The following is a 20,000-nucleotide window of genomic DNA, read 5'->3' as shown; positions in this document are numbered from 1 at the left end:
CCGCTCTCTTCAGCCACTCTGCTTGTCTGCAGGTGGCTGGATGTGGGCGTGGCCAACCTGACCGGCCCCAGGTACTGGGCCTTCTACCTGCGTGTGGTGCAGGACGCTCTGTGGCCCGACGGGGTTCTGCCCCTCGCCCCCCCACAGGAGAGGAGCACAGAGCAGCAGGACGACACCAAGCAGCAAGCTCTGCTCTGTCTGATGAGCCTCCTACCAGGTGAGAGAGAGAGAGAGAGAGAGAGAGAGAGAGAGAGAGAGAGAGAGAGAGAGAGAGAGAGAGAGAGAGAGAGAGAGAGAGAGAGAGAGAGAGAGAGAGAGAGAGAGAGAGAGAGAGAGAGAGAGAGAGAGAGAGAGAGAGAGAGAGAGAGAGAGAGAGAGAGAGAGAGAGAGAGAGAGAGAGAGAGAGAGAGAGAGAGAGAGAGAGAGAGAGAGAGACTCTAAACACTCTAAACAGCATGATGAGATGTGTGTGTGTGTGTGTGTCTCCTCAGATGTGATCTCAGACCTGTTGGGCTCAGACAGATACAGACTCAGCTGGCAGGAGGCGCTGGATTCTCTGCAGAACTCCCACATTAACAGGTAACAGGCTGAGGTTAGTGAGGCTTAGATGTTGTCTTTATCTTCTGACCTGCTGACCCTGTGACCCCACAGACACCTGCTGTACTCCATATGTGACCTTCTGCTGGAGTTCCTGGTTCCTGAGATCCATGAGGTGGACTTCCAGGGGAGCCTGCTGAGGAGCCTGACAAGGAGCCCAGAGAAGGTCCTGGAGTGAGAAGACCCTCTGCTCTCAGCATGGGACAACCTGCACCTCCACCTTAGACCTTCAGGAGGATTCATGAAGGGGTCAGACCTTCAAGCATCTTCTGCAGTGAGGTGTGTGTGTGTGTGTGTGTGTGTGTGTGTGTGTGTGTGTGTGTGTGTGTGTGTGTGTGTGTGTGTGTGTGTGTGTGTGTGTGTGTGTGTGTGTGTGTGTGTGTGTGTGTGTGTGTGTGTGTGTGTGTGTGTGTGTGTGTGTGTGTGTGTGTGTGTGTCTCCCCCATTGGTCAGAGCTCCAGTGTGTCTGCAGGCGGCTCCTTACATCACTGACAGATGTTCATAGAGCTTCACACACACGCTCACACTGTGTGTGTGTGTGTGTGTGTGTGTGTGTGTGTGTGTGTGTGTGTTTGTCTCCTGATGTTACACACTCACTCAGTGTCTCTCAGATTGTTTAAGCCAAAAGCTTTCCTTCACTCCTAAGTTGTGTTTCATTGCTGTATTGTCCCCATGGAAACAAGCTTTAGGTAGTTCAACTGTAGCTAAGCTACTCTTTTAGTCAGCTACAAGCTCCTGAGAGAAAGTAGCTGAACAAACTGAAGCTCTGAGGCAGAGTGAAGTATTAAATGTGTCAAACGATGTTAAAGTATGAAAGCCTGCAGTTTGTTCCATAAGAGAATATTCAACCTATGAACCTTAAAGATCACCTGGTTATAATGCAACACATGCATGTAACATGAGGGTCTTATTAAAGTCTATGAACATCATAAGCATGTGAGACGTTGTCCTTGATGTAAACTTTGTAAAGCTGCCTGTTCTGTTCTGTTTGTTGTTTAAGTGCTTTGACACCTTTCTGTCACATGATTGACACATATTTATGAGATATTATAATGAGCTGTTGTGTTAAAGAATCATCTGAATAAAGTCACGTCACGTTTCTACCTGAGTCACAGTCACGTCACCTTTAAATGTGAAATAGGTTAAAGGTCAAAGCATAAGAACCTCAGCTTGTCCACCAGGTGGCGCTGCAGCACTGGACAAATGCATAGAAGGAGGTATAGTTCCTGTTCTTACTCAGAGGAACTCCCTCAGTGAGGCCTCCCCCTGCTGGAGGCATCGGGTACTACACAGCATATATACAGTACCTCTACACATACATGTACATGTTCTGTATGTATGTGTGTCATATATCATCTAAACCAATCCTGCACACACACTTTAAATGTGAAATCTTTTCAGGAGGGAGGAGTAGAGGGGGATGTGGAGGGTGTGGAGGGTCTGGTGGGTGTGGAGGGTCTGGAGGGTCTGGTGGGTCTGGAGGGTGTGGAGGGTCTGAAGGGTCTGGTGGGTCTGGTGGGTCTGGAGGGTCTGGAGGGTGTGGAGGGTCTGGAGGGTCTGGTGGGTCTGGAGGGTCTGGAGGGTGTGGAGGGTCTGGTGGGTCTGGTGGGTCTGGAGGGTCTGGAGGGTGTGGAGGGTCTGGTGGGTCTGGTGGGTCTGGAGGGTCTGGAGGGTGTGGAGGGTCTGGTGGGTCTGGTGGGTCTGGAGGGTCTGGAGGGTGTGGAGGGTGTGGAGGGTCTGGAGGGTGTGGAGGGTCTGGTGGGTCTGGTGGGTCTGGAGGGTCTGGAGGGTGTGGAGGGTCTGGAGGGTGTGGAGGGTCTGAACGGTCTGGTGGGTCTGGAGGGTCTGGATTCAGGGCGGCTCTTCCTTTGGCCCCTGCCAGGACGTCCAGCAGTGATGGAGCTGCTCCTTCCACATGTGCAGACCGTCACTGTGGCAACGGCTCCATGAGGGAGGGGCTGCTGCTCCGAGCACCTTTAACTGCTGCTGGCATAGTCTGTCAAAAGCCACTGGTTGCTATGGTGACAACCCATGCCAGTTTCCCTTCTTTGTTACCAATGGCATCACAGATGATCTTCACTGGGATGTGATTGTAGGAAAAGCACACACACACACACACACACACACACACACACACACACACACACACACACACACACACACACACACCTCTAGAGGGCGCTGTAACCAAGGAGTTCATCTAATGCTCCTCCTCAGGAAGCTGCTACATGCTGGACTACTGGGATCCACCTGTTACACACACACACACACACACACACACACACACACACCTCTCTCTCTGTCACACCCACACACACACACACACACACACAGCTGCTGAGAAGCTGCTGCTGCGGCCCAGAACCAAACCTGCAGGTTGAGCTTCAGTTAAACAGTTAAACTTTCTGTTCCTTTAATGTTCCTGTGACTGATTGAGGAGTTAACCCTTTGTCTTTAATGTGTTGTGATTCTCTCACACACTTTTCCAGTGCAGCCCAAGGCTCAGCGCTCTGCAGCCGCTCTGTGCAGAGAGCAGCTGAGGTTCCTCTGCTCTGTCTGGATCACCGCCGAATGTTTCCTTTGGGAGAAGAAGAGTGGAACGCAGCCTTTCCTCTCTCACCATTCCACTCAGAGACCAGGGATTAGATCATCAGCTGCACCTGTTCAACACTGTGTGAGCGCTTGGTGGGAACACACACACACACACACACACACACACACACACACACACACACACACACACAAACTATATGTGCACACATGTTTTCACACACCCACACAGAAACAGAAACCAATGGACACACACACACACACACACACACACACACACACACACACACACACACACACACAGAGGCCTGATGGTCGCTCTGCTCAGAGCAGTGCTGTGTTAAAACAGAGGGACTTTCCAGAGCAGAAAAAGCCTCACACACTGATGATGTCATGTTTCAGAGTCACAGCACAGTGAAGAAGTTTGTCAGTCACATTTTCAGACGACCTGTTTTGCTGAATGTAAACTTTGAGAGGACCAGAGGAGGATCTGGAGGGTGTTAGGCTCAGGGTCAGGGTCAGGGTCAGGGTCAGGTGGCTCCATGTTATCTTTGGGTCATTTTAGAGATGGAGATTCTTCTTCTCTTTGACTTCATTGTTGCTGCTGATTCTCCTCAACATCTCAAGTGACAGTAATGATACAAATGTCCTCTGTGCGTTCCTGCGTGCGTGTGTGTGTGTACCTGCGTGTGTGTGTGTGTGCGTGTGTGTGCTGTATGAACACATGGGTTGCGTAACTCTAACTGTAGTCCGGTCCTGTTGGAGTCAGTATGTGAGCCTGAAGCTCTGTGGCTCCTCACAGCACAGAGGAGCTCTGAGCCTCCTGCTACACTGAACACAGCCTGGTTACACAAGGACACACACATACACACACATATACACACAAACACACACTAATATACACGTATACTGCCAGAAACATATTGTGAAAGAAACAAAATGAAATGACAAATAGCTGTGCCTCCATATGGACCAGAGTGTAACAGTCTGTTAGGAGAGTACACACACACACACACACACACACACACACACACACACACACACACACTGCGGCCCAATGTACATCTGCCACAGGCAGTGTGATCTAGCAGAGATGCTAATACAGAACATCTGCTGAGCTCCCAGCAAACTGAACACATGATGACATAAGAGACTTCAGAGAGAAACATGCACACGTATGAGAGTGTGTGAGCAGGAGGGGAGATATGGCAAAATATGTACCATAGAAGAAGAAAGGAGACCAGAGAGGGGACGGCTCTGATGATGGTGTGGAACTGACCTTTGACCTCATTCAGGCCTTTATGTTGTTAGAGCTGAACAACATGCAGTGAGGTGACTAACTAACTCTGTGTGCTTGTGTGTGTGTGTGTGTGTGTGTGTGTGTGCTCTCTCTCTCTCTCTCCCCCCCCATCCCTCATACATGATGTATGCAGGCATATATATGTCATCCAAAATTAATGTGAGGAGGAAATGGAATTCATTATAAACAAAGAGTATGACTGATTATGATGAGTGTAGAGAAAGATCATGTGATCATAACTTAGAACATCATGATCACTTACATATTTATATATATACTGTATATGTGTGTTTGATGTATAACCTTGGTCTCTGGTTGTAGTTATGGACTCTCAGTAGTTTGTAGTTTGTGGTTCCCCTCCTGGTGTCCGATTGTCACAGATTGTTGTTGTGTGCTGCCTCACTCACTAACGGTCTCTGCTACATGGTTACGTCACTCTGCAGGACACCTGATCCTCAGTCAGAGAGCTGAGGAAACACGAGCCTGTGTGAGGAATAAAGAGCTTTACTGCTCCTGCATGCAGCGCTTTGGCAGCCGGCTCTCCTCACTGCAGAAGAAACCGTGTGAAAACCACACACACACACACGTGTTCAACCTTATCAGCAGAACAGAGCAGTGAGTCTGTGTGGGACCTTTCCCCGGGTGGAGCAGTGACTCTGTGTTCCTGCTCCACCCGGGGATGAGAAGATCACATTTTTTCTTGTGCACTGGTCAGTAAATGAAGCACTACTACATTATTATCCATAACAGCTTTTCTACAGTGAAAGCAAGTGAGTTTTGCCTCATCTGACCCAGGTTCAGGCTCATTGACAAGGAAGAAGAAGGAGAGGCAAGAACTGGACCACACACACAAAAACAACAGCTGTTTCTGAGGCAGTGGCTCAGTGGGTAGTGCTGAGCAAGGCACCGAAACCTTAATTGCTCCCCCCTCTGCGAAGGGTGGTAATGAAATGTAATGTAAGTCGCTTTGGATAAAAGCGTCTGCCAAATGATCGTAATGTAATGTTTTAGTTTGTTGTTCCACTAACTACAGAGGAAACAGCAGCAGTCGTAGTCCAGCCTTGGTATTTATTTATTCAGGATCTGTTATTTATCTGTTTCTTTAGAAGGAGCTGGATTAAGGAATGTTTGAATGAGGAGGGACTGGGAGCAGAGGAATCCTTTATAATGGAGATGAGAGGAGGACCAACTGTTCCATTCCTCCATTAGCAGTGATGTGGGCTTGATGTCTGATTGGCAGCAGGAGGATTTAATTTCAGATGTGATTGGGAGTTCTAATCATTGTTCTGATCGTTTATAAACGTGTATAAATGTGTTTATTCAAGAAAGAAACTTGACCCATTCATCTCATGACAGCACTGAGGTCCATGTTAACTGTCATTATTAGTATTATTAATATTTACTTTTATTATTATCATTATTATTATTATTATTATCATTATTATTAATATTATTAATATTATCATTATTATTATTATCATTATTATTATTATTATTATTATTATTATTAACAAGGGAATGCGTTTCTTTATAGCAGCGGAACGTTTGAGTTGTTTCCGGTTGCGTTGGGGAATCAATAAGGAAGCGCCCAGGTCCGCGGCTTCTTCAAAGCAATCTGAGAGGAAGCGAGGCCGGATTGTTCCGCTCACCTGCTGAGTAAAGGTCGGTAAACTGTGACAAACTACCTTATAAAGTGACGCCTTATTAATGTGAATAGTGTGTGTGAATGTTGTGATGGCGGTCGGATAAATGCAAAGCATGTAGATCAAAATACACAACAGGAAATACTACAAAATAAAACACACTGGATCGTGACATTTTGAGTTTAATAGATCCTTCAAGATTGGTCCTTTAACTAGATCTGCTGCTCCAGAATGACTCCAAGTAGATATGTAGAGGGCCAAGTGAGCAGAAACTCCTCTCCTGTGGTAAAGTATAAACATTTGTCTACATGATCCACAGTTTGTATTCAGGCTGTGAGTCTGCAGAGAGAAATCAAACTGAAAATGCACACTGAGCAGTAAACAAGACACACAGTCCCACAGTAGTACACACAGTCACTCATCATCCAAATACACAATGACACACCGTACGCTATCATGCAGTAGGAGTTCACACAATGCACACAGGTGAAGTTCAACTATCTGAACACGCCTCATCTCTGTTGACTCAGGCTCAGCTGTGGACACAGTCTACATTCTGAATCATACACATCTGTTCAGCACACAGAGGTCCAGCAAAAGATGGAACCAGAATGGAACCAGAACAGAGTCCAGGCTGCTGGCTGCTGATGCCTGAAACCTCAACCTGTGACCCCTGGAGAAGGAGAACACCTATGGGTCTAACTGACAATCAACCAGGTGAGGCCATGACCTGCTGGCTCTTCTTCTCTCCACACAGCAGAGCAGAGGGTCGTTCTCTACATATGAATATGTTTGATTGACAGATAGAACAGAGAACATCAATCATGACAGCACACACATTCATACAGATAGATGAATGTATACATGGTATACAATACATACATGTGCTGATACTTTATCTGTACCTGTATTTAAGAAAACAATCCTTCATCCTGGTTGTATCATACTGTCATCTTCAAGCAGACATGAGCTGGGACCCGTGAAGGTACAGGGACCCGTGAAGGTACAGGGACTTGTGACAGCTGGCCTTCTTCTGCCTTCTTTCATACCTCTGTCTGCAGAAACATGCTTGGTTTAGGTTCATGCTCTTATCAAAGTGACAGCTCTTGTTGTTTTTGTCTAACATGGCTTCAGGTTGCAGAGGTCCAGTTCCTGAGGCTTCCTTCTCCCTGAGCAGTGGTCTCTAGACAGGTTCAGACCCCTCTGGGCCACACAGCGTACAGGCCTCCTTTTGAAGCCCCTCCCACAGGACTTGGAGCAGTGCGACCAGAGGCCCACATCCCACACTGGACATGGATCCCCACAGCCCCTGGTAGCTGCAGGCCTTGTGGTGATGTCACAGTCTGCTGCTGGATGCTCTTCTACACTCTGGCAATGGACCAGCCTCTTCTGCAGACCGTCTCCACAGGTGACCGTGCATGCGTCCCATCCTCCTGTCACCCAGCGACTGAGCCGCCTCTTCTGCAGCGTCTGCTTCCTCACCTCCACTCTGTTACTATCATAGATGCTGTTGTGTGCTGCATGGCTTCTCTCCTCCTGCTGCAGCGTCTTCTCCTCCTTGCTCTCCTTGCTTGTATAGAAGGAGTAACGCACCCTGGGTGGAGTCATCTTCCCTACAGAGAGCACCTCCACGATCAGAGGCTCCTGTAGGGGTCTGATGGCCTGAAGCTTCTCCACAGCTGTGGCCGTTCCAGTGTAGCGCAGCAGGCTGCCCTTCACCAGCAGATCCCGCTCCACCGCTGACACCACATAGTTCCCATTCAAGAGATACTTGCCCAGCAGATTCTTCACTGCTAAGTAGTTTTCATCGCTCACCGTGCCTCTGTAGCCGCGCTGGCGGATGTCGATGTTGGAGGCTCCGACAGGTAGCGTCACCACAAAGTTGTAGCCATGACTGGAAAGAAGAAGAAGAAGAAGAAGGTGGAAACATTTCACTTCCATCAAGGCCACAGTTTAGTACAGAAATACAGCAACAACCTGCCTCTCTGCAAGGGTTCTATATATTTTAAATCTAATACTGATCAACCCTCCTTGTGTTCAGATCCCCCCTGTCTGGTGCTCCAGTCTCTCCACAGTGATCTTCGTCATGGAGGCTCTGGTTCTCAGTCCCGGTCCATGCGGCTCAAAGCTCTTGTCTATTTTCTCTGCTGAGCTAATTCAGCTGTGTTCAACCAAACAGGCACCAACTCTCGATCCCAACAGGTGTGAGGACAGGGAGAGTAAGAACATATAAAGAGCTGTGAGGCAAAGGAGCAGGGACTGAGACCAACAAGCATGATGAAACAAACTAAAGTACCAGGATCTAAACTCAGTCTGACGTGGGTAGTTACTGTATCTGGATGTAAATGTGACCTGAGTCCTGGCTTACATGGGTTTGGTGAACATCCCTGACCGTCTCCTGCAGCCCTGGTTGTCTCCTCCACACACTCCACACTTATCAAACTTCTTTTTAGAGTCCAGCCTCCCGTCACAGCCGGCCTTGATGCAGCGGCCCTGAACGCACAGAGACGAGGTGTCGGGAGAGCAGAGGGTTCCGTCCACAACCTGCAGAGGAGAACATACACACATGACATCACACATGACATCATGCCTTCAGAGTCATGTAGAAGAAGGAGCAACAAGGAGAGAGAGACTGGGGACAGTTTATTCTTTATATTCTTCTCACTAAGTATACTAAGAACAGATAAGCACCCAGCAGAGTGCAGAGTGTTTAGTGTGTAGATTAGATGCTGGCTGCTCCAGCTTGTTTCTTTGCAGCTTGCATAAATAGTTCCTGACAGGCCACAGCTGTGAGGTGAGACAGGCCCTGCATCTTTTCCTTTCCTTTCCTTTCCTCCATCCTGTCCACTCACACGTCAGCTCTCACTCATTCACCACTGGAATGTAAGCACTCAACCAGGATCAAATCACTCAAGGATCAAACTCCATCTAAACTGCTCGTGCTTATAATGACCACAGACTCGGGTTCCATTTCTCTCTTAAGCTCTCTTTCTTCTCTCAAGGAAGAAAAGTGAAAGTGTGCAGGCTTTCCACATTTATATCTTCATTTATATGATAGAGTTCCTGTGAACAACCTCTCCTCACACACACACACACACACACACACACCCTCTCTGTGATGACAGGCTGTTTGTCCCACCTTCCAGTGAGGGCATGCTGAGAGAGTGTAAACATGGAAGTGTGTGTGTGTGTGTGTGTGTGTGTGTGGCCTCATTTTCTTGCATAACTCTTGTGAGTGACTAGTAACCAGGTGAACAGTTGATTGATAACTTTGTGGTGGTAGTTACATACTTTTGGAGTGAGGACGTAGAAGTATCCGGTCCCATTGGCCCGGCAGATAAGTTTGCATCGGTCCTTTGGAGAGATTCCAGAGAATTTAGGAACCCAGACCACAGAGGAACCAAGGAGTCTGTTTGTGTTCAGGCTCAGACTGTTGAAGGCTTCACACTGCTCCTCACGGAAACTCCTCACTGAAACAAAGACTTCAGCAGTTACAGCTTTGCTCTGACTCAACTTCGGCTGCATGCTGTGTCAGAAGCTTCCTCAGTGAAGGAGGCAGTGAAGGAGGCGTACCTGTCTGAGGGCAGAGGCTCAGGCTGCAGGAGCGATACTTGATGCGGAGGCCGTAGCAGTACTTGCCTCCGTTCTCAGGGACCGGATTGTCGCACTCCCTCTTTGCCAGCTGAACTCCTCCACCACAGGAACGAGAACAACCTCCAAACGCACCCCAGTGTCCCCACCGCCCATCCACCTGAATGAAAACAACAGCCCCACATATGTAACAACACAACATGACACACTGATCATTGTGGGATCAAGCTGTACATTCAGACAGACTGGTTGAAGAGCTTCCTCCTCATGTGTTCTCTTATTCACTGTATGTATTTGTGTTTCCTTCTCCAGGCCCAGACGCTCTCACCTGCTCCTGCCTGATGGAGCTCTGGTCCATGCAGGCTCCTCTGAGACACACCTGCTCCCTCCCACAGCCGGTGCCGTCTGCCCAGGGGAAGTGTCGGGTCTGGCAGACCAGCTGACCGCCGGCTTTCCCGGTGCACCAGAGCTTGGAGCAGGGCCGCATGTAGGGGCAGGGTCTGGAGCCCGGCCCGAAGGCCAGCTCACACTGACGGGGCAGGCTGTAACTGGAGCCGGGCCGGCTGTGTGGCAGAGCCAGCTGCCTCTGGGGCCGGTCCAGCAGACACTCACCTACAGGAACACAACAAACCGCTCTGTGACGGCAGATCACATCTGTGCAGGCAGAGGGGCTGCTGTCAGAGCAAATCAAACTCTGCAGTCATCCCCATAAATATCCCAGACTGCTACATGAGCTACAGGCTCTGGTAGTGTGGTCACATGAGGGAGAACACGCCTGAGTCAGATCATCAGGTGTGGGAGAGATACAGAGCTGAGATCAGAGGAGAGCATTCAGTGATGCAGGAGCAGAGGCACAGTCAAGTGTGTCCTGAGTGCTGTGGGGGGGTCAACATGCCAGATGAAGAGGGATGAAGAAGAGGAGAGTCCATTTGTGGTTTGTATTTTACCACTTGTTCCATGTGTGAGTTGTTAACTAACCGTGACCTCTGTCCAGGAAGTCGGTGATAAAGGCAGCGCTGCACACAGACCAGGGCCGGCTCCTGTCGATCTGGATCAGAGTGGGAGACATCATGTGGTTGTCCTTTAGCCTCCCAAACGTCTCTTCACACGCCTTCACGTTGTCATGAGGCATGTTGAAGATGTGGCCTGGGAGGGGGAGGGGGGGGGGTTTAGGGTTAAGACATTGCAGACATGTCCTTACACCAGACAGAGTGGATCTGACACTGATGCCACAGGAGACAGACGTGTGTCCGTGTCCTAAAGGGCCTGGCAGAGGAATCTAAAGCCCTGAACACAAACATATGGAACATTACCAGGGAGGAACTGTGCTTCACATAAACTAGGGGTCAGATCTAACTCCAGCCCCTCTCTGACACTACCAGGTCCATTCTCCTCCCTGAAGGCTCCGGTGCTCAGAACATCACATGATCTTCTGTCTCTCTCTGTCTCATGTGACTCATAGGTGCGTCTGCTCACCCAGTTCATGAGCAGCAGTGAAGGCTGAAGGCAGCCCGTCGTCTTCAATGACCGAGCAGCTTCTCTTAGGGTCACACATGGTCCCCACGTCCGCCATCCCCAGGGTGTCACAGGTCGTGACCCCACACAGGTCCTGGAGCAAAGACACAGGAGCACAGTTACAAGTGTGGACTGTAACAAACACACAAACACACGAAACATACATGTGGAACAATCACACATGAACAGGAACTCATGCGTCCTCTGGATCTTCTCCTGCTTCATTTATCCTTTATATTTTTCAGGCTAATACTTCAGAAGAATTTAATGACTTATTGATGGCATTGCGGCCCCCCTGGTCTTACCTGTGCCCCCCTGGTCTAACCTGTGCCCCCCTGGTCTTACCTGTGCCCCCTGGTCTAACCTGTGCCCCCCTGGTCTTACCTGTGCCCCCCTGGTCTAACCTGTGCCCCCCTGGTCTTACCTGTGCCCCCCTGGTCTAACCTGTGCCCCCCTGGTCTTACCTGTGCCCCCTGGTCTCCCGATGCCCCCCTGGTCTTACCTGTGCCCCCCTGGTCTAACCTGTGCCCCCCTGGTCTTACCTGTGCCCCCTGGTCTCCCGATGCCCCCCGTGGTCTAACCTGTGCCCCCCTGGTCTTACCTGTGCCCCCCTGGTCACCCTGTGCTCTCCTGTTCTCCCTGTGCCCTCCTGTTCTCCCTGTGCCCCCCTGGTTTCCCTGTGGCCCCCCTGGTCTCACCTGTCTGGTGAAGAGGATGGCAGTGTCCCAGTATTCAGAGTTCTTGTCGCTCTGTTGGTTGATCTTCCTCTGCCAGGAGCAGAAGCTCCTCAGAGTCAGAGCTGCGTTGCTGGACACCTTTGGTCCCTTGTCCGCGTCCTTGATGACCATGAAGCCCACCACCACTATGTTGATGGAGTTGAGTATACTGGGGTGCTTGTAGAGCCTGGAGACCAGGGACAGCAGGGTGAGCAGGTAGTGCTTCAGCTCGTCCCCGTGGAATCTGGACATGGACTCATCTGCCACCACCAGCACCTCCACAAAGCGGGGGACCGAGGCGAACCTCCTGGACCTGCTGGAGGTCTGCGTGGAGCCGCTCCTCTGCTCCAGCTGCCTCACGTGTCTGTGTTTGTCCAGGGAGAGGCTGAAGTTGTTCGGTGTCACCGCGCACCTGCTGCTCAGAGCGTCGCCCGGCTCAGCGGCTCGCTGCCGGCGGCGGACAGCGTGAGTCCGGTCCAGAGAGGCTCCGAGTGCCGGAGCAGCTGGAGCATCTTCATCCCTCAGTAGGCTGATGAAGTACTGCGTGTCCCGGTAGGAGAAGCTCCCGTGCAGACCTCTGCACAGGCTGAGCGCCGCCACGGAGTCCGGGTCCGCGTTCACATCGCCGGAGTAGAAACAGTGTGTGAGGTCGCCGCCCCGCAGGAGGAAGCTGGAGTCCGGCCTGAGGCGCAGGTAGAGATCAAGCTGGAATGCCTTTAACCTAAACACAACTTCCGTTCCATTCCTGTCCTCCGCTCGGCGGTGCAGCTGCGGGTCCAGACGCTCCGGCGCGCAGAGCTCCGTCTCCATGCTGCAGGACAACTTCAGGTACAAAACTAACACACCCAAACTCATGAGCGGAGCCATCTGAGCCTCAGGTCCGCTCAGAGACTCACAGTGAAGAAGAAGAAGAAGATGATGATGATGTGTTTGTGCTCAGAGGGGGAAGAACCTGCGCGCCTTCATCCTGAACTCCACACACACACACACACACACTGATGGAGCCCGACTGTGTGTGTGTGTGTGTGAGAGAGAGAGAGGGCATGTTGGTCTGTTGCTCCGCAGCCACTTGTACCTCCCAGATGTTGCTGCCTTACAACATCTGCCCCCCCCCCCCCCCCCCCCCCCCCCACACACACACACACGGATGTGTCGTCACCTTGAGTATCAAACCTTCTGAGTGATTTATTATTGGACTTGTGTTTTACACTATGACATCATCGACCCGCTCCGTGTGTGTGTGTGTGTGTGTGTGTGTGTGCAGAAGAGTCTAAGTCCTCAACTCAAAACGAAGTCAAAGAGCGACCCCTGCTGGTGTGTGTGACCTGCTGCAGCTTCAGTCTGCGCGCCTGAAGGAAATGTGTTGTGCTCGACTGCCCCCTGGCGTTGACTGTGCGCCACAGACGTGTGTGTGTTTGTGTGTGTGTGTGAAGCAGCAGCGCTGTGAGCGGATCTGAACCTGTGTTTGGGTCAGAACCCGTCAGAGGGCCAGCGGCTCCAGTGTTCATTATGTTTGGTTGTCAGGGCAGCTGCTCGCTCCTTTGTGTGGAGATGAAGCCTGTTCTCCAGGGGCCTGCGGGCTCCGTGGGGTCCTGCCACTCACACACGGGTTCTATCTAACTGGACCCGTGGACTTCCAGCTATGCGGCCCGCTGGGTTAATAATAGTTTGGGGTTGTCAGGCCGCTCACACGGGGGGAGTGGCGCTCTGCTCTCATTGGATCCGTTTGATCCGCCAGCTTCTCATGAAGTGAGAGTGGGAGGAGAGTTTCCAGACGCGGAGGACCGGAGGGCTCACACCCCCGTGTCCGGTATAAATACCCCCGATCTGTGCAGACAGCAGCGGGCTGGAGAGGGAAACGAAGAGGCGCAGCGCAGGAACACGGACGCAAACGGACTCGTCTGAAAATTCCAGACATACTTTGACCCAGACTGGACCAGCACCGGACCGGACCGGACCGGACCACAGACGGACCTGAACGCAGAGACGCACCTGCCTGAGACACTTTGACAGCAGCTGAAGATGTGTTCGACTTTGGCTTTGGTCTTTTTATTCATTTGCGTCATCCACTCTGCTCCTCTCAGCCCGTTTGAGTCAGAGACGGTACTTCCTGTTCGGATCAATGGGAGAAGAATCGGCGGTCGGTTCTGGAAACGAAGCGAGGAGCAGCCGAGGTTCCTGCTGAGAGCGTTTGGTAAAGAAATGACCCTGAACCTTGTGGCGGACACCAGCTTCGTGGCTCCTTCCTTCACCATCCAGCGCGTCAGAAGCTCAGCCGAGCCTTTACGCAGCGCTCCAGGGGTCCAGGAAGGTCTCCAGAAAGTCCTCAACCAGACAGAGGAGAGCCCGGGGCGACTGAGGGGCTGCTTCTACTCGGGCAACGTGGACGGCGACCCGAACTCTGTGGTAGCTGTCAGTTTGTGCTCCGGTATCTTTGGATCCTTCATCACGGAGGGAGAGGAGTATTTACTGGAGCCCAAACTACGCAGCGCTCCGGGTCCGGACTCTGCTGAGCAGCTGCACGTCATCAAGCGGAGGAGTGCAGCTCCGGGCCGCCGCGTCCCCCCTCTGTCTGAGGCGGGGGCGGGGGCGGGGGCGGGGGGAGCGGAGATGCACAACGGGGAAACTTTTACGCACGCAGACGGTGACTCACGGAGGGAACCTCGCCGGAAACGCTTTGTCTCCGCGCCGCGCTTCATAGAGACGCTGGTGGTCGCAGACGCGTCCATGACCCACTTCTATGGAGACGACATAAAGGTCAGACACGCTCACCTCACGGCTCCGCTACACACAGCTGATGGGACACCACACACACCTTCACTTCCGGTCCGGGCCGCTCACACACTTCGGTTAGTTGTTGTATGTTTGGGGCGGAAGTGGATGCTGCATGTTTTCCACCGGCCAAGGAAGAAGTCAGGCAAGAAAAATGTAGATGGAGGCTGAAGCGCATTCCTCTGGACTGCGTCATGATCCAGAGACACTGTGTCCTCTGAGGGGACACTGGACACCTGGGGGGCTCAGGTCTCCTCCTGCCTACACCGCCAACATGTCACGACTCAATTCATTCAGAACCAAACTCACATCACCCAAACATCCATCAAGGCCAAAGATGGAACAATGACTGCAGCCAAACTGTCTGTTAGTACTTAACAAGCTCCGCCTCTGGCAGACAGACAGGCTGAGCTGGAGTCCACACAGAGAAGGGGGAGACAGGGGGGGACACAGAGGGGGGGCAAAAACATAAGCGCTTATATATGATTGACATTTCTGCGTCTCTTCTCTGACGTGATCCATAAACCAGAACCAGAACCAGAACCAGAACAGCTGCTCGCCAAATCTCAACCTTTCCACTATTTTTATCTTTGAACACTCAAACTGTCAGACTGACGCTGTCCCCTCTGTAGTCATGTCTCCTCCTCTCTCCTCTGTAGTCATGTCTCCTCCTCTCTCCTCTGTAGTCATGTCTCCTCCTCCTCTCTCCTCTGTTGACATGTCTCCTTCTCTGTCCACTCTGTTGTCATGTCTCCTTGTCTCCTCAGCACTACGTCCTGACTCTGTTGTCATGTCTCCTTGTCTCCTCAGCACTACGTCCTGACTCTGTTGACATGTCTCCTTGTCTCCTCAGCACTACGTCCTGACTGTCATGTGTCCTTGTCTCCTCAGCACTTCCTCCTGACTCTGTTGTCATGTCTCCTTGTCTCCTCAGCACTACGTCCTGACTCTGTTGTCATGTCTCCTTGTCTCCTCAGCACTACGTCCTGACTCTGTTGTCATGTTTCCTTGTCTCCTCAGCACTTCATCCTGACTCTGTTGTTATGTCTCCTTGTCTCCTCAGCACTACGTCCTGACTCTGTTGACATGTCTCCTTGCCTCCTCAGCACTTCCTCCTGACTCTGTTGACATGTCTCCTTGTCTCCTCAGCACTATGTCCTGACTCTGTTGTCATGTCTCCTTGTCTCCTCAGCACTACGTCCTGACTCTGTTGTCATGTCTCCTTGTCTCCTCAGCACTACGTCCTGACTCTGTTGTCATGTGTCCTTGTCTCCTCAGCACTACGTCCTGACTCTGTTGTCATGTCTCCTTGTCTCCTCAGCACTACGTCCTGACTCTGTTGTCATGTCTCCTTGTCTCCTCAGCACTACGTCCTGACTCTGTTGTCATGTGTCCTTGTCTCCTCAGCACTACGTCCTGACTCTGTTGTCATGTCTCCTTGTCTCCTCAGCACTATGTCCTGACTCTGTTGTCATGTCTCCTTGTCTCCTCAGCACTATGTCCTGACTCTGTTGTCATGTCTCCTTGTCTCCTCAGCACTACGTCCTGACTCTGTTGTCATGTCTCCTTGTCTCCTCAGCACTTCGTCCTGACTCTGTTGTCATGTCTCCTTGTCTCCTCAGCACTACGTCCTGACTCTGTTGACATGTCTCCTTGCCTCCTCAGCACTTCCTCCTGACTCTGTTGTCATGTGTCCTTGTCTCCTCAGCACTATGTCCTGACTCTGTTGTCATGTCTCCTTGTCTCCTCAGCACTACGTCCTGACTCTGTTGTCCATGGCCGCTCAGCTGTACAAACACCCCAGCATAAAGAACTCAGTGAGCATGGTGGTGGTGAAGATGTTGGTGGTGGAGGACGAGGAGGTCGGTCCAGATGTCTCCAGTAACGGAGGCGTGGCTCTGAGGAACTTCTGCGCCTGGCAGCAAACCTTCAACCCTCCCAGCCAGAGGCACCCAGAGCACTACGACACAGCTGTGCTCTTCACCAGAGCGGTGAGTCGCTCTGTCAGGGCACAAACACAGGGACACCAACATGAGGAGATAAGAACCAAACATGCAGGATGAGTCTGATTCTTCTGATGGACTCACATGTTCACTTTCTACTGGAAACATGAGAAGAACACGTGAAGCTCCTGAGAGCACACATGTTGATGGAACATCTCATGATCTGGATCCTCATTGTCCTTCTGATAAAGACTCTTCAGTGAGCGGAGATGTTGTATCTCACAGCTGAGATCCTTCTGTCATGGAGACGTTGAGCCTCCACCCACCTGCTGTCTGTCTGTCCAGCATGTTGTGTTCCTCTGTCACTCATAACTCTTCTGTGGTGACTCAGGAGAAAAGCACGGCTGGAAATCTGTCCCAGAGCTGCTGGAGCAAACGTTCTCCTGCAGCAGACTCACAGTCCTGTAGGCTCCTCCTCTTTAAGAAGAAGAAGGTGTTTATCTATAGGTGCCTCAAATACCATGACAACAAACAGAATATGAAACATAAGTGAATATAAGTGAACACAGGAAGTAAGAAAGGATCAGAGGGAAGAAGCCAGTGTGAGGATTTAAAGGTCGATATGTCAAATAACCTGAGAGAACACCAGAGGCAGAACGAGGGAGAGAACAGGATCTGAGAGAACACCAGAGGCAGAACGAGGGAGAGAACAGGATCTGAGAGAACAGGAGGGGAGGCAGATCCACAGGGGGGCTCAGGGGGGCTTAGGGCTGGGTCATGGAGCCAGTGAACCTGAGAGCATCATGGGATCAGGAGAGAGTGAAGCTAAGGAACATTGAATGAACATGTTCTGGAATCCACATGTCCAGACTCCAGGTTTGAGTCTCTTCTGTGCTCTGCTGATCAGATAAGGCTTCAGCCACAAACTGTACCTCAGTATTCTAGCTTTGTGTCCTGCCGCTGTGTGATCTGGTGACAGAGTGAAGGAGACACACACACCTGGTTGGGTGTTTGTTTGTCCTCTTCCACAGAGATGAGCTCTGAAATGTAGAGGAGGGAAGGAGAGGAAGGCTGAGCTCACTTTACTGCTGCTGCCACAAATCAGCCCTGACTCCAGCAAGACCTTAAGACGGTCAAGAGCTCAAAGTGAAGGCAAGCCTCTGCTCCCACTGAGAACATACACACGTGTGCGTGTGTGTGTGTGTGTGTGTGATGCTGTTGTGGAACAAGGTGTACAAACCCACGCTGAGCGTCTCTCAGCTGCAGCTCCAGGTCCAGATGTCTTTTACATCACAGGGTTATGACTTGTGGTTTGTGGTTGAGGCGAGTTTCTGTCTCGGTGCTGCTCAGGGGAAAGATTTGGTTCGGATCCGATTCTGATGCAGCACACGTTTCTTTTTCCCACATCACAGCCCAGCAGCAGAGCACGCAGACCAAAGTGATCTGCTTTGGTTTTATGGTGGAAACACTGAACAACTGCACTTTGATTTGTTTCTAATGTTCAGAAAGTGGATCAGATGGTTCCTGATGAGTCTAACAGGATCCAAAACCTCAAACCACTCACTTACTTTGTGTACTCGCTGACAGATTTCATCTCCCTTACAATCAATCAATCAATCAATCAATCATTCAATCCATCCAAGTGCCATCAGCAGATCTTTACAGTTATTAGTAAGGGTTGTATTGTCATATGGATGTGTGTGTGTGTGTGTGTGTGTGTGTGTGAACTCATAGTTCCACACAGAAGAATCAACTCTACTGTAGAATGAAGCAGAAAGAAAACAACAAACCCCTGCTTGACGCACTGAGATCAGGGCTGAAATAATAACATAAATATAAGTAAAGCTTCTTTAGAGACTCTGACCCTAACTCTCACCCTCTCTGCTGCTGGCTTCACTGCTCAAAGTGTTTTTAGAGTTTATTCTTAAAGTCATTCATACGTAAACAGTATTTTGACAACACATGTAGTTGATTTGTGCCATAAAGCTGTAATAGGCCTCTGGTCCTGATGGGCTGCAGGATTTACTGACTGATCTTACAATGACTTGGCATGTTTCAGCTCTAGTGTCTGAATGTTTCCATAGAAAACCTTAAAGGTCCAAGGAGCCTGCAGATGTTTGAGTTTTCACCTTTTAAACTGAGGACACTTCATGTGTGTGTGTGTGTGTGTGTGTTGTTCCTAATGACCTTGCAGATTCCGGGCCGTATGTGGAGGATAAAGCCATAAAACAAAGCTTATAAAATGAAAGTGTGTCCAAACAGCTGTTTCTCTGCCAAACAGCTGCTTTTTCCATGACGCCTTGTTTCAGCTTTTATTTTCATTCCACCATTCTTCACAATGACTGTTTACTTTGGATCCTCACATTCCTTTAACTTCTCATAGTTCTGCGGTGGCGTTCTGTAACCTGTGATGTCCTCATGTGTCCCTGTGCTGCAGGACATCTGTGGACAGAAGAGCTGCGACACGTTGGGCGTGGCCGACGTGGGGACGATGTGCGACCCTAAGAGAAGCTGCTCTGTGATCGAGGACACCGGCCTGCAAGCCGCCTTCACGGCCGCACACGAGCTGGGTGAGCTGAGTTAGGAGGTTAGGATGTGGATCAGGACTGAACCGGGTGTCCTCATCAGTGTGCTTGTGTCTGATTGTAAACCTGCAGGCCACGTGCTCAGCATGCCTCATGACGACTCTAAGACCTGCAGGAGGCTGTTTGGGGAGCTGGGAGGTCATCACCTGATGGCTCCTCTGTTTGTCAGCCTCAACATGACGGCTCCTTGGTCTCCCTGCAGCACGCTGTACATCACTGAGTTCTTTGATAATGGACACGGTAAGAGATCAGTCAGTGTGTTTAAACATCTGTCACACTATCAGCAAACACACACCTGCTGCAGCTCTGAGGACCACAGCTGGAATACTGTTGTTGATTCCTCTCTCAGTCGGGCTTTCCCGCTTGAACATGTTGTTCCTCGCAGAGGCCGGGTTGTGGCGAGAGTTGATCCTGAGCTGGATTTCCACATTTCTTCTGTCTACGTCCTTCTCCATCTCTTCATCGCTCACTTTCACATTCCTTCAGGGTTCCAACGCTCGTGAAAATCTTGGGAATGTCACAGAGTTTGAAAATGGATTTGACAGGCCTGGAAATGTTTTGGCTGAACGGCTCAGTAGTGTTGGAGCTGTCATGTGGAGCTGGAACAGTGACGTAATCTTGTAAGTCAAACTAGAACCTGAGAAGGGAAAACTATGAAGAGATTTTTTACATCCTGGATATTTGCAGTTACATCATGAGAGGAAAGCTGCCAGAGCGGGCGGCTCCACGTCCCGACCTGCTGCTGGAGGTCACAGCGTCCTGGCGCTGACTGATGACTTCATCAGGGC

At 50.7% G+C, this 20,000-nt stretch overlaps 3 protein-coding genes across 4 annotated transcripts in view; 2 read left to right on the top strand and 1 right to left on the bottom strand.

The window, feature by feature from the left end:
* LOC142988917 (sorting nexin-19-like) overlaps positions 1-1,700 on the top strand; it is a 9,383-nt gene extending 7,683 nt beyond the window's left edge. The window contains exons 12-14 of one of the 2 annotated variants that reach the window (XM_076138217.1): positions 33-217; positions 492-579; positions 652-1,700. In XM_076138217.1, coding sequence (XP_075994332.1) covers positions 33-217; positions 492-579; positions 652-775 — 397 coding nt within the window. In that variant the 3' untranslated portion in view covers positions 776-1,700. The remainder of the gene's footprint in view (positions 1-32; positions 218-491; positions 580-651) is intronic. The other variant, XM_076138216.1, reaches the window with a different exon arrangement.
* A 5,355-nt stretch (positions 1,701-7,055) lies between these two features.
* LOC142988912 (A disintegrin and metalloproteinase with thrombospondin motifs 15-like) lies at positions 7,056-12,779 on the bottom strand. The gene is made up of 8 exons (XM_076138209.1): positions 11,895-12,779; positions 11,158-11,290; positions 10,660-10,827; positions 10,010-10,293; positions 9,664-9,841; positions 9,382-9,560; positions 8,459-8,634; positions 7,056-7,984 (listed from the first exon to the last, which is right to left on the bottom strand). The coding sequence occupies exons 1-8, from the start codon at positions 12,777-12,779 to the stop codon at positions 7,210-7,212; spliced, it is 2,778 nt and encodes a 925-aa protein (XP_075994324.1). The 3' UTR covers positions 7,056-7,209.
* A 269-nt stretch (positions 12,780-13,048) lies between these two features.
* Positions 13,049-20,000, top strand: part of LOC142988911 (A disintegrin and metalloproteinase with thrombospondin motifs 8-like) — a 14,395-nt gene continuing 7,443 nt past the window's right edge. The window contains exons 1-4 of the mRNA XM_076138208.1: positions 13,049-14,669; positions 16,436-16,675; positions 19,065-19,197; positions 19,285-19,452. Coding sequence (XP_075994323.1) covers positions 13,935-14,669; positions 16,436-16,675; positions 19,065-19,197; positions 19,285-19,452 — 1,276 coding nt within the window. The 5' untranslated portion in view covers positions 13,049-13,934. The remainder of the gene's footprint in view (positions 14,670-16,435; positions 16,676-19,064; positions 19,198-19,284; positions 19,453-20,000) is intronic.

This window comes from Genypterus blacodes, unplaced genomic scaffold (assembly GCF_046128005.1).
Source record: "Genypterus blacodes isolate CSIRO-AG114 ecotype Tasmania unplaced genomic scaffold, CSIRO-AGI_Gbla_v1 ptg000351l_1, whole genome shotgun sequence".
Taxonomy (NCBI): Eukaryota; Metazoa; Chordata; class Actinopteri; order Ophidiiformes; family Ophidiidae; genus Genypterus; species Genypterus blacodes.
This window is presented reverse-complemented; position numbering and strand designations above follow the sequence as displayed.